The sequence below is a fragment of the Panthera onca genome, chromosome E2, assembly GCF_046562875.1.
Source record: "Panthera onca isolate mPanOnc1 chromosome E2, mPanOnc1 haplotype 2, whole genome shotgun sequence".
NCBI classification, from domain to species: Eukaryota; Metazoa; Chordata; class Mammalia; order Carnivora; family Felidae; genus Panthera; species Panthera onca.
The window spans coordinates 54,408,379-54,422,190 of NC_138353.1; the positions used below are offsets into that span (position 1 = coordinate 54,408,379).

Genomic DNA, 13,812 nt, shown 5'->3' on the forward strand with positions numbered 1-13,812 from the left:
ACTACAATTTGCTTATCCAGTCATCCGTTGATGGACATTTAGGTTGTTTTATTCTATGAGTTTCTTGCAGGAAAGGGATAATATTTCTTAATCTCTGTCCATCGCATGACTGGCACACAGTAGGACTCAATGAACATTTGCCAGCCTGGTCCCATATTCCACGTCCTTGTGTGTTGGGGGAGGTTGAGAGGCTATGACTGCTGGTTGACCCATGAACGGGACCCAGGCAATCAGAAGATCCTCACCCCTGCCCTGTCCTTGAAATGAGCATTCTGTTTGCCTTCCTGGCTCCCAGAAGCTGTCCCAAGGACACAGCCTTGAGATAGTGATGTGGTGTTGAAATCATCTGGACAGTATATATAACTGAACCCAGTTAAAGCCCCATATATAAACTTTTAAGACTTGGCCAGCGAGTACAGAGATCTACTTGTCTTGTAGCACCCAAGACAAGGCTTGTGTGTTAAGTTCTCTTGCTTATTAAACCTGCCACCTACCAACCTGGGGTGATCTGCTTTTTCTTCGGTCTCTCCCTGCTCTATGTGTCCAGAGGCCAGTTTTCAAACCAACACTGAGACTGACCCATGGCCCCTGTCGCTTTCTCCAGAAGCCCTTCCAAGCCCTCTGGAGTAGCCCTGCCAGACAGAGCCCAGGGTAGGACTCGATGTCATTGCTGAGTCACTGGTGGGAGCACAGAGAATACTGGTCTCTTATCTCTGGGGGCCAAGCTTCTAATGACTTCTATTAGAAAACTATGTGGAAGCCCTCATGCAGTGATAATGTATCTCCTGGGTAAAGGCTTAATTTATGTCCCTCATGGAACATGCTTGGAGACATTTGATAATGAATGCAAATGTGCAGGCTGAATTCTACTTTTGCAGTCTTTATGTTCTGATGGATTTCAGACTCCTGGGCACAGAATTCATCTTGGTGATGTCAGCTCCCAATGTGGCTTAAACTAATCTGTGTACGTGACGAAAGGAAGCAGGACATGGCTGGACCCGTGCGAGCCTGTTTCCAGTGATCTGATCCAGCTGCCTAAGCCTCTAAACCCTGATTTTCGGGACCAGCAAATGAAAACAGAGAGCAAATTTGGTTTAAATGAGGCCTTGAGTCCATGAAAAGAACCATAAAGATGTTCACACCCTGTGGCTCAGTCACCCCAATCCTGGGAATGGATCTCTTTTAGTTTGGGTTCCTCCAGAAGCTAACTGAGCCAAGAATTCAAGAGAAACAATTTGTTTGGGAAGGCATACAGGAAACAGGCGCAGGGGAGGGGGGACTACATTGCTTTATATGAATTGGTATTTTTATTGGTCATAAATTGAATTGAATCTTTGCCCTCCATTCAACTAAAAAGACAACATAGCAAAAGAATTCTCATGGTTCCCTCACCCCAAAGCATTTTCATTCTTTGCGTTTCCTTTAAATGCTTCTTGCTTTGGAGATAGATGTTTACCCAGACACAACCATAGCGTGCATGTAATTAGTTCGTATTACAGTTTCCTACTTAACTTTAGATGGTAGGCCTTTTCCATGATGTTAAAGGGCTTTGGGATTGGCATGGTGAGGGCTGGGCTTCCTTTCCCTGAATGGATATTTACTAAACCATTCCCACAGTGCTAGATGCTTTGTGTGGTTTTTGTCATCTCTTTGTTATGTGTTCAGTTTTGCAATTCAGTCAACACTGCTATGAACATCTTCTTGCACTTGCCATTTAGCCTGAGCGGACTTATCTCCTGAGGGTTGCAGCAGACATTGTCAAGGGCCCGTCTTAACCACTCACACTTACCACGTAAGGCTTCTAAACACGAGCACCTATAACTCCTTGCCTTTCCCTGCACATAAGAGACAGGATGGAAGTGCCTGGCAGTTTGTGCCTCTTGGGAGAAACTCTCACCCTTGATTGGCCAGGGTTGGTGGGTCCATCGCCCAGATCCCTCAAGATAACTCTAAAGAATGCTCACACCATCTCACAGTCCAGTAGTCAGGCTGAGCTGCTGTTGGCCATGATGTAACAGCCTTGATAATGCACTGTCAATATCTTCCCTCCCTGTTCCACTTCCCCATGCCCTTGCTGGCATTTCCTGGATTCGCCTCCCAAATAAACCACTGGCACTTGAATCCTTGTCTCGGGGTGTGCTTCTGGGAGAGCCCAACTTTAGACAGGTCTCTTCCCCAGACTGGAAGGCCTGGGCCCACAGGGCGCAAACATCTTCATGATTCTTGCTTATGGACTCAGTGCCTATTGAAACCAGATCAATTATCTTGGTTTTTTGTGTCGCTGATCCCCCTTGAAGATTCAGACGGCCAGATGAAATCCCGAGAAACACGCTCACACAGCTGAGCTGTATCTTGCATACTTCCCTGATTATTTCAGTTCTGTGCCTGGGGACCATCTCTGAGCAACTAATAATGACCTCAGTCGTTGGGATGGTGGGTGATATTCTCTTGGTTTTGTAGACGTGTATGTAGATGGGTCCTCTGTGTTATTCTCAAATGCTAAGTTGTTGGTTTCTCCAGAGTGGCTGGTGACCTGGATCTTGAAAGATTAGCCAGGAAGAAAGGGGTGGGGGTGGAGGTAGGGGTGGGGAGAGCTGGTAGAAGGGGCGTCTCAGGGAGGGGCCTTATAATACTAAATCCTTGTCAGTGCCCCCAGAACCAGCATAAACTACAACCCCCAGCATTATCCCCCCCTCCTGGGTCTGCCCTAGCCCGTCACACCAGTCTTGCATGTGCTGTTTCTTTACAAAAGTGCCTCTTCTTATGTGCTTGCCTGAACACCTGTATCCTTTTTTCAAGAATAGCTTCTCTGAAGCTGCCTCACGGTCTCCAGGAATTAAATGCTGTGTCTTCTTTGTTCTCATAGGAGTTTAATCTGCTTCCACATTACTACTGTTTAGGAGTATTTAGCCCTAAAAAAAAAAAAAAGAGAGAGAAAGAGAGAGAGCAAGAGAGAATGAGAGAGAAACTATGAGAACCTAGCTGTAAAATTAAGTCCATTGATAGCCTTTTAAATTTCTATTTTTATTTCCTTAAGGTTTGTTTGTTTGTTTGTTTGTTTGTTTGTTTAGAGAGAGAGAGAGAACATGAGCTTGGGACGGGGTGAGAAGGAGAATCCCAAGCAAGCTTCACGCTGTCAGCACAGAGTCAGACATGTGGCTGGAACTCATGAACCATGAGATCATGACCTGAGCGAAAACCAAGAGTTGGATGCCTAACCACCTGAGCCATCCAAGCATCCCAAAGCCACAAACATGTGAACAGGTACTTGAACCCTGGACATTTCAGAGTAAAAGTCTGATGCTCTACCGACTGAGCTATCCAGGCTTAAATTTCTACTTTTAACTTGCTTTTGCTGAATGGCTCTTGTGGGTTCATTTGCATTTTCCAAAAAGACATGTTGAAGTCCTACCCCTTGGTGCTTGAGGATGTGCCTTCTTCGTGGAAATAGGGCCTTTGCACATCTAATCAAGATGAGGGCATGCTGGGGTTAAGGTGGGTCCAGACCCAGTGACTGATGTCCTTATAAAAAGGCGAGCTGAACACAGAGACAGACACAGAGGGAGACGTCCATGTGGCAACAGAAGAAGAGCCTGGAGCCAGGGAACATCAAGGCTTGCTGGTGACCACCAGAAGTTAGAAGAAGCGAGGAGGGGTTTTCCCTAGAGACTTCAGAAGGCTCCTGGCTCTGCAGACACTCTGATTTCTGACTTCTGACCTCCAGAACTGTGTAAGCCACCAAGGTTGTGGTATTTTTGTCATGGCAGCCTTAGCAAGTCAATACAATGATGGCGTAGCACAATGAGGCTGTGTGTCATTCATTCATTCAATAAATATCTGTTGTGCACCTACTACATGCCAGGCACTGTGCTAAACTCTGGATTTGGAACAGGAGAGTGACAATATCAGGCTTGCATTTCAGCCAGGTCACCTAGTGGCAGCAGGGAGGGTAGATTGTGGCAGGGAGGTCGTGAGGAGGCTGCTCCCAAGAGGTGAGCAATAGTGAGGATGGTGGCTGGGGAGGTGGGGCTGGAGGAAAGAGGAACAATCTGAAAGATTATTTAGGAAGCAGAAACATCAGGACCACGGTCCAGACTCTAACCTGGTGGTTGTTATTTAAATTGAATTTTCGTGAAGCCTCACTGACCAGGCTCTGAGTGCAACACGGTGGAAAATTAAAGTGTTCCTGCTTCGGCGTTAGAAGGCACTCCCCTTTCTCCCAGTAGTGCCCTCTGCATTTCACTCTGTCCCTTCTACCTCCCAAGCGTGGCATATTATTATAATAATGATTGCTTGCCTTCCTTCCTTCCTTGTTAGGCTGGCATTTCATGGAGTCCCGGAGTTACGACTTCCTGTCTTTCTGTCTCTAATACCCAACAGGACGCTAGTCTCTGGCCTCTTGTAGGGCTTAGTGGAATTAATGAACCCTCCTCAATGTTAATGGGGTAATTTGTGGTCTTCGGTTTCAGCGGTGAAGTGTGCCCTCCAGGAATCCTAGCACGGTTCTCCCTCCACTCCCTGCATCCTGCTTCCGGGACGGGCCGTGGAGAGCATGGTGTTCTGGATCTCACCACTGACCCGTCTCCCTTGGGGAGGCAGCTGCCCCCGGTGCTGGGGCTTTGCCTGTCCCCTGGAAACCCGCCACCGGAGATTTCCACTTTACCTGCTCGGTTTTTCACCCTGGCTAACTAAAGGCACCATTTGGAAGCCAACTTAATTAGAAAACTGCAAAGTAATTCATATATGATAACATTAACTCCAAAAGGGAAATGTTAACTCACTCTAGACAGTAACTTTGTAATAGGAGATACAGAATTGCAAAATAAGATTGTTGGGTTTTTTTGCTGTTGTTGTTGTTTTTTTTTTAATAGCACAACTTTTCTTTCTGAATTCAGGTTTTACTTCTTCGCCTCATGACTGCTTTGTGGACTGTTTGTGGATGTGACTGTATGTGGATGCAACACATTCCATGGAGAAAGTGGCCTCAGGAAAGGTAGCCTTCTCTTCCGTGCTTCTTCCCTAAATTATATGGGAAGAGGATCCCACTTTCAAATCTCTCACCTCTGCTACATGTTGTGTGACCTGTGGCCCAGGGACACCACCTCACTGAGCGTCAGTTGTTTCCTTGATAAAAAAGGAAGTGGGGGAGGGATAGTAACAGTACCTGCCAGGTTTGTGGCAGCATTAGAAGGTACGGCTTGTGCAAAATACAGATGAGGGGGCGCACATCAGCGAATGCCTCTCCTTCTCCCCAAGGAAGGGGCGAGACGAAGCCTTCCTGCTTGCCCACTGAGCATCTCAGACCCTTCAGAGGGCAGACCATGCACTGTCTAGAAGTGAATCCTCTCCTACAGGCTCTGCATCGCTGCCGGAGTGGGCATGGCCAACTTGTGCAAACGTGTGTGACTTGGGAGGAAGCCTGGGAGATACCTGACCCGACTTGGGGCCGAAGCCCTGCCGGGCAGCACCTCCGTGGATCCCCTGCTGCCCTCTGGCTCCCTGCGTCTTCCTGTTTCCCTCTCAGCAACCCCAGCCTGCAGGCCCCAAGTGTGTGGACATCCCCCCTCTCCCTCTCCTGCGTGCCCTCTTCCTCTGGCCCCTCCTCGCCTCTCCTGCTTCTCTCCTGCCACAGCCCCACCCCTCCAATAATCCGGAGCCGTGTGGGATGGAATGCCGTGTGGTACCTCTGGGGCTGCCCCCTTTCCAGGAGCGTGCTGCCTGGCTTCTCTACTTGGCCAGCTCCCAGCCACCCTTAAGCTTCTGGCTCAGCATCACCGTTTTCAGGAAGCGTGGACATCGCCTCTCTTCATCATGCCCCTCGGCCCTGGAGGATCTTCCTGTGTCACCTGGGATGTCCCACTGCTCCCGTTGGATGAGTGGCATTCCGTATTTGAGGAACAGGTGAACGAATGAGTGAATGAACAAACACGTGGGCTGATTCGCGTTTTTATCCTGCCAACCATGGACTCCTCCGACACTTGTACCCTCTACGCTGGCCCGTCACGCGGCCATCGCTGCCTCTGTCCACCTCGGTCATATACACATGCCATCTTAGCAACTCTCCTGCTATAGCTCAGCACTCAGTAGAACTTCCCCTGGTGACGGAGATGTTCTGTCTGCACATACCAGTATGGTAGCCACTAGCCACGTGTGTCTGTGGAACCTTCAAAATGTGGTTAGGATGAGCGAGGAATTTAATTTCATTGTAATTAATTGATATTTAAATTCACAGCCACGTGCTCCGAGTGGCTACTGTGCTGGACAGCACAGCTAAGCTCCCACGATAATGCCTTCATTGCACACGGTCTCTTGACTGAGAGATCACTGTCCACAATATGAAGCCCAAATTCTTACATCCCTGTGCGATCCAACCCCTGAACCACTTTCCGCTCCCATCTTGGCAGTAGTGGAGACCAACCGTGATTGCAAGTATGGCCTCGGGGGGCCAAGCAGCTTGGGTTCGAAGCTCAGCTCCGGGGTGCTGGTGAGTTAACTCTTCTGCGTGTCGCTTTCGTTGTCTGTAAAATGGGCTGAATACCCACACTCGGGGGTATTGTGAGGAGGATGTGTGCTCCCCTGTGCCAAAGGCTTAGAAGAGTATCTGGCACTGGGGAGCCCTCAATAAGTGGCACCTATAAAGATCATTATTTCTCTCGTGTCCCTGGTGGAGCCAGCCTGTCCTCCTCACTGTCCCCCCACTAGAACTGTCCAGCTCCATGCCTTCTTTCACACTCGTCCTCCTCATTGCCTACAAACACGTCCCACTCTCAAGGGCTCCGCTGGGCACCCATCCTCTGGGAAGCCTTCTTTCCCAGCCTTCCCCAGCCTGAGCAAACTTTCCTTCCTCGGAGTCCCATGATACTTCCTACCCACGCCTCTTCTAGAGCAGCCGTAACGGGCACCTAGCTGTTACTTACTGTGTATGCGTCTTCACAGCCAGACTAGAACCCACTCAAGATCCTAGACTAGGTCACAGACGTCTCTTCTCCTTCACTGGCAGGCCAGAGATGTGTGCGTCATCACCGGTCAAAAAGATTGATATTTCTGATTATCAGATTACCTGATCTTTCCAATTTTTCTCTTTCCCAAGAAAAGAAAGGCAAGGAACTATTCTGAGCACCACGACGGACATGATCGGAGTCTTTACAGTTTAAACTTTGCAGCCACCCGGCGAGATAGGTATTATAATTCCTATTTTCGAGATCAGACCACTGAGGGTCTGAGATTTAAGCAAGCGGCTCAGACACTCTGCTGGTAAGCACAAGAGCTGAGGCTCCAATGCAGACGGATCTGTTGGGTTGTTAGGGCCAAGGGTGGCCCAGCAAGGGACCACACCATCTAGACACCGTATTCACACTCTCACCTAGTCCGGGATCTGTGCTCACCAATAGCAGGCAGTGAAACTATGCCAGTCCTGGGTTCACCTTTATAGAAGACTGGTAGTCTCTGCTTCCTTTCTCTTGAAGCACTTATTTAAAATTTTTTTTAATGTTTATTTATTTTTGAGAGAGAGAGACAGAATCCAAAGCAGGTTCCAGGCTCTGAGCTGTTGGCACAGAGCCTGACATGGGACTCAAACGCATGAACTGCAGGATTGTGACCTGAGCTGAAGTCAGAAGCTTAACTGACTGGGCCACCCACCCAGTTTTTTTTATGTTTATTTATTTTTGAAAGAGACAGAGACAGAGTGTGAACAGGGGAGGGGCAGAGAGAGGGAGACACAGAATCCGAAACAGGCTCCAGGCTCTGAGCTGTCAGCACAGAGCCCGATGTGGGGCTTGAACTCACAAGCCATGAGATCATGACCTGAGCCGAAGTCGGACGCTTAACCGACTGAGCCACCCAGGCACCCCCCCGAAACACTTTAAAAAAAAATTTTATCATTTATTTTGGGGAAAGCACATGTGGGGGACGGGTTGGAAGAGAGGGACAGAGGATATGAAGCAGGGTCTGTGCTGACAGGCTGACAGCAGGGAGCCTGACGCAAGGCTTGAACTCACAAACTGGGAGATGGTGACCTGAGCCAAAGTCGGACACAACCGACTGAGCGACCTCGGTGCCCCTCTCTAGAAACCTTTTTTGGAGGCTTTTGCTGCCATGGAAGAAGTCCAGCTATCCTGCTGGAGAGATCCCATGGAGAGGGTCAAGGACAGACCCTGAGACCACATGGAGACAGGGAGAGGCCCAGACCCAGCCCTCCTAGTGTGTCAGTCAACTACCAGCAGATCTGCAACGATGTAAGGAACGCCAAGCGGCAAAAGCAGGAAAACTGCCCAACAGAGCCCAATCCCCCCACAGAACTGAGCCCAGAGAGATAATGACAGTGGTGGTTATTGGAAGCCACTAAGGTTTGGAGCACTTTGTGACACAGCAGGAGATGAACAAAACTCTTGTGTAAGATGAGCTACTCCTGTCCACGTTCCCACTGCCCTGCTCTCTTACACGCTGGCCAGTTTTCAGTCCATCTGAAGGCAGCAAATGCATTCTAAAAGTGGTCTGTGGAACACCCACTTTTGCTCTCATATCTACTCCTGTCCCTCAGCCAGCAACTTCAGAAAGTGGTAAGCGTTCCTGTGTAGTGGGGAGGAACTAACACTGCCTAGTGCGTGAATCAAGTTCCTTCACATCTCTGAGGCTGTAAAAATAAGGCTGTTAATGACTCCCTTGCAGGGATGTGTGGGAATTAAATAACATACTGCTAAGCAGACACCTAGCATGGCACTTGACACATGTCAGGCATCCAGCGAATGGTGTTTATGAGAGGCTGGAGGACACGGCTCCCACTGGCGACGAGTCTCGTGTCCCACTCTCCCCTTATTAGCAAAGACCTAGAAAGCAGGGTTGAGGCTCCCATGGGTCCAGAGCAGTGCCAGAGCTTCTTGAGAAAGAGCAGCTGCTGCTTGTTATCTCTGTTTACAAAAAGGAAGGATGGAGGTTCAACATGGAAGCTGTCCCGTGAACCACGGCAGGAATCCCTAACCCCTTTGGGAAATATATGACCTTTGGGACACAAAGACTCCGCCTCCCAACGGAAAAGAACAAGGCAGAGACTGAGTCTCATTAATCACCTCTGTAATCCCGGAACTCGGCGTAAGTTCAGGGTAAGTTCAAAGAAGGCACAGAATTATTTTCCTGCTTTGCTTGCTGCTGTGTTTGCAGCACACAGTAGATGCTTAGTAAATATGTGCTGTGTGAGTAAGTGAATGTGAGACTGCATGAACGTCGTACTGCCTGGAGCCAACACTGCAGCTTATCTATCCCAAGCCACCCCCTCCTTGTTCCTTGCTAATGGAATCCTGGGGTGAATCTGGTGGCAACGTGCTGCCCGGGAGGACTCCCGATGGATTTAAGAAAATCAGGGCACACCTGCTCCTCCTTGCCAGGAATTGGTCTAGGGGTGGTCATGTGACACCACTGAGCCTATGAGACGAAGAGAAAAATCTGTTCCATAGCATAAAGAGAGCTGTCAGAGGGAAATGCCTTCTTTTCCCCACCTTGTGTCTCTGTTTTGGCACCTCGTTGTGGGGGGACACCATTCCTGGAGTGAAGGCAGTCGCTCATAAGCAAAACTGAGCAAGTCTAAGGATGGGAAGCCAACCCCCTGACGATGGTACAGGGGTGCCTGGCCAGAGGGTCCCGATGAAATTCCCAGCCACCCAGGACCCCCAGACGACTTGATGTCTGAGATAAATGCACATCTTTAGGGTTTCCAGAGATATTGTTATTTCCAGCCAAAGCATCTTCTATTAACTCATTGAACCTTCATGACATTATCGTGGGCTGAATCGTGTCTTCCCCTCCCCCACCTCAAGATGCCTATGTTGGAGCCCCAGCACCTCAGACTGTAGCTGTGTTCACAGGTAGAGCCTGTTAGGGGTGACAACATTAAAATGAGCCCATTAGGGTGGGCCCTGATCTACCCTGACTGGTGTCCTCCTAGGAGGAATTTTGGGCACACAGCCAGGGATGCATGAGCCCAGACAGACAGCCACCTGAGGACACGGTGAGAAAAGACGGCCATCGACACACCAGGCACAGAAACCTCAGAAGAAACCAGTGCTGCTGACAGCTGGGTCCTGGACTTCCAGCCTCTAGAATTGTAAGAAAACAAACGTGTGCTCTTCAAGCCGTCCAGCGGGACTTTGTTATGGCAGCCCTAGAAAACTAATACAGATTACCCATTGTTATGATCAGTTTATTATCCCCATTATCAAAAAATCCTGACCTCGCCATCTAATTGCCCCCAGGGTACAGGGCTGAATAAAGAAAGCTGGACTTAGCTCCTCACTATTATAATAACAAGGCAGTGAAATCAACCCATGACTGGCCCTCTTGGGTCCGCCACCCACGGACACATCCACCCATTGCTTCGTTCAACAGGAATCTAGCAAACATCCGTCGTGTGTCCGTGCTGTGTGGAATTGTCACCAAGTGTGTACTTTGGAGTCAGGCTGCCTGGCTTGGCTTCCTAATTGTCTCCTAGTCACTATGTGACCTAAGGGAAAGCTGGTTCTTTCCAGACTTTTTGCATCTCTAGAATGAGGCCAAGAGTACCCATCTCCTAGGATTATATAAAGTCGGAGCAAGCCAGTGCACGTAGAGTGCTTGGCAAAGCACTTGACTCTGAGAACACATTGGGTGGGTGGCAGCCATTGCTTTGATGGGTATATGAAATGGACAAAAAAGGAGGCACAGCCATGTTTCTCCATAATTTGAATATTGTCCTCCCCACAAACCCTACGACCTAGGTATTGCCATCCTGTTTCAAAGAGTAAAGTGAGGTTCCGAGGGGACAGGTGACACGTCACAGTTTTTAAAAAAATTTTTTTCTATGTTTATTCTTTTTAGAGAGTGACATTGTGAGCAGGGGAGGGGCAGGTAGAGAGGGAGACACAGAATCCGAAGCAGGCTCCAGGCTCCAGGCTGTCAGCCAGAGCTCTACGCGGGGCTCGAATCCGCAAACCACCAGATCATGACCTGAGCCAAAGTCGGCCCCTTAACCGGCTGAGCCACCCAGGTGCCCCACAACAGTCACAGGTTTTAATCGCAGGGCTGGGATCCCAACAGGGTCTTCTGATTTTTTTTTTTTTTTCTTTCCTGCACCAGAGCAGCTGCCCCTGGAGGTGCATTTTTTCCTGAGCCCATAGTTTATGCCAGAAACTCTCACTTAATCCCCATGAGGACACAGCTTTCACAGCCTAAGAATAATAACCCCGACATGGATACACATGTTTAGACCAGACAGGAGAATAAACTGGCAAGTAATGGGGTTTAATGGAAAATGTGGGTCAAAGGGAACTGCCTCCTGAGTGATTGGGGAAGAAAGGCTAATAACTGACTGGGAGCTGTTTGGGGCCAGGTGCTTTTGCTAGGCCCTTGAGTCCAAACACTTGGGGATTTTGACATCATTGCACCCCCATTTTACACTTAAGGAAATGGAGGCTCAGAGAGGATAAGTCAGACCCCTAGAAAAAGGAAGAGTCAATCTCTTAACAATTCAAATATGCCACCTCTTGTCCTGGACCAGGGCCCCTCAGCACCTGCTGAGAATTAGAATCATCTGAGACATTTGTAAGATGAGTGAGGGCTGGGCTTCCCACAGAGATCCTGCCTCAGTGGGTATGGAGGGAGGCCGGGTGCTGGACCCTCGGGAGCTCCCAGCCAGGGGTGGGCACACAGCCAGACCAGGAGGCTGTCCCGACTGGGCTCTGAAGTCCAGGAACGTGGTCTCAGCCCAGACCTGGCAAGAACTGTCCTCAGCAGCTGTGGGGAGGCAGGCACCACACCCTGCCTTCCTCTACCCCGGGGGGGGGGGGGGGGGGGGAAATAGCTGCTCCTTTCTGTAAGCAATAGGAGTAGAGAGGAGTCCATTAACTCATCACTCAACATTCTGGCCACTTGGGTATGGATTTTGGGCATCACGGCAAGAGGCACAAATACAGGGGAGCCCTGAAATCACATATGAGCATCGCTGAAATCACATTCAGGCATCGTTTCTTCCTCCTGTTAGACCAAGAAGTCGAACTGACATTTGTTTTTTTAACCATTCTCCAATGTCCTTGAGTAGCATTTTTGGTTCCTTATGTTTATTGTTCCAAAAAAGAAATATAATAAATTAAGTTGCTCTTTGCATATGATTTTTTTTTTTTTCTAAGGAAGGGGAGGTTTAGGATCTTTATTCAAAACAAAGCAAAAATCCTCTCTCTGCCAAAGACGTTCCCACCACGTGCAGCAGGAATTCGCATGATTGACATGCGCTCAGCTCCCTTAATCCCAGGTGTCCTGTGTCCTGATCGTTTCTCTTGTTGTTCTGATCGTAAATCGTGTTCACCTCCTGGGTTGGGGTATTTCAGGCTGCATACCTATGCTGAATGCACCCACTCAATTATCCCGCCGATTTAAACCCAGCAAAAAACACTAGCTTTTCCTGTTTAAGCCAGAAGCCGAGCTGGAGAGGGAGCTGGAGATAAGAGTAAGACGGTTAGACTGACCAGGACTCCCGGCTGGGGAATTTGACCTTTGACCAAAGATAAGTAAGGCCAGTACAGTGCGAAGAGACACCAGGCTCTTGTGGCATCTGGAGGAAAAGAGATGTAAACGAAGGAAGCTGCAGGAAAGCAGAAAGGAGAGAAAAGGAGGAGCCGAGCAATTGCCTGGAACACATCGGAGTGTCTGCTCACCGTCCCCATCGCCACCGCCCAGCGCCCCATGCGATGGATGTCATATTTGGCAGAAATAAGAAGGAGCAGCTGGAACCTGTGAGGGCCCAAGTGACAGGTGAGTGTTTTGTACAGATGACTGGCTCTTCTGATCCTGTTTAGACGTGCACTTTTTTCTGTTTATAAAAGTAATATGTATTGCGCATTATTTTTGGAAACCCTGGAAAACAATAGAGGGGAATGATCCATAACCCAGGCATCTTGTCTGTGAACATCTAGGTGTGCTTTTATACACGGAAACTCTTTCCAAGGAGAGAGAGCAGATCTCCCTCTTGACAGGAGAAGCATCTGGGGATGCTGTGACGGGCCTACGTACAGCAGAATTAGTCTGCAAAATGTGATGCGTCACAAGTGGGCGACACGTTCATGAAACTGTGCACCTCCTAAGTTAATTTCAAAGTGGCATGGAGGCGTAGGTGACCCTGGACTCGTGCACACTAGAGGACATGCAGAGCACAGGGCGGGATTCCCTCCCAGGCGCCCACGGTGTCATCTTGGCCTTTGAGTTCCTGTAGAGCCATAAGCCTAACAGAACCTGAGTGGGAGCCCCCCCACACCACCCACAACGAGGAAATTCCTTTAGTGGGCTTTGTGTCTCGATTTCTTCATCCCTTATTTCTCTGGCCCTCTCCTCTTCCGTGCTGCCCCCGCCTGAGAACCGCGAGCTGGCCATCTCAGGCCACACAAGTGGTTTCATCCTCAGATACGCAGACTGGAGGTTTTCCACAAGTGAGCATTTTTCTCCGTAAGGAAAGTCAGATTGGAGCTTTTCAACTGAGGGATGGCCTTGGAAGGCTCTTGAAAAAACAGCTTCTGTGTATGTTTTTCTCTGATTACCAAAGTCACCTACAGTGTGTGTGCGTGTGTGTGTGTGTGTGTGTGTGTTCAGTCTATATGCACACAGATAAAAAAGTTGAGGTACCCATGAGAGCACAGAGTGAAATCAGCTGTATTTCCATCTCTTAAGCACTCTTAATATTGGAAGATTTTAAGGTTTTAAAAGATCTAGATTGTACAAAGATGGACTGCAAGTTTTTTTTTTCTAAAAACAAAAGTATATTTACTATTAATTTTTTATTAAAACAATTGTTTT

The 13,812-nt window shown here is 48.8% G+C and overlaps 1 protein-coding gene and 1 long non-coding RNA gene across 6 annotated transcripts in view; both read left to right on the forward strand.

Moving 5' to 3' along the window:
- The window catches only part of LOC132690103 (uncharacterized), a 44,603-nt gene extending 39,674 nt beyond the window's left edge, over positions 1 to 4,929 (forward strand). For 3 of the 4 annotated variants that reach the window (XR_013552545.2, XR_013552547.2, XR_013552546.2), the window contains 2 exons: positions 3,074 to 3,264; positions 4,896 to 4,929. This is a non-coding gene — a long non-coding RNA (uncharacterized LOC132690103). The remainder of the gene's footprint in view (positions 1 to 3,073; positions 3,265 to 4,895) is intronic. The other variant, XR_013552548.2, reaches the window with a different exon arrangement.
- A 7,373-nt stretch (positions 4,930 to 12,302) lies between these two features.
- BCO1 (beta-carotene oxygenase 1) overlaps positions 12,303 to 13,812 on the forward strand; it is a 40,870-nt gene continuing 39,360 nt past the window's right edge. Inside the window, exon 1 of one of the 2 annotated variants that reach the window (XM_060650059.3) lies at positions 12,303 to 12,777. In XM_060650059.3, the coding sequence (XP_060506042.3) occupies positions 12,714 to 12,777 (64 nt within the window). In that variant the 5' untranslated portion in view covers positions 12,303 to 12,713. The remainder of the gene's footprint in view (positions 12,778 to 13,812) is intronic. The other variant, XM_060650058.3, reaches the window with a different exon arrangement.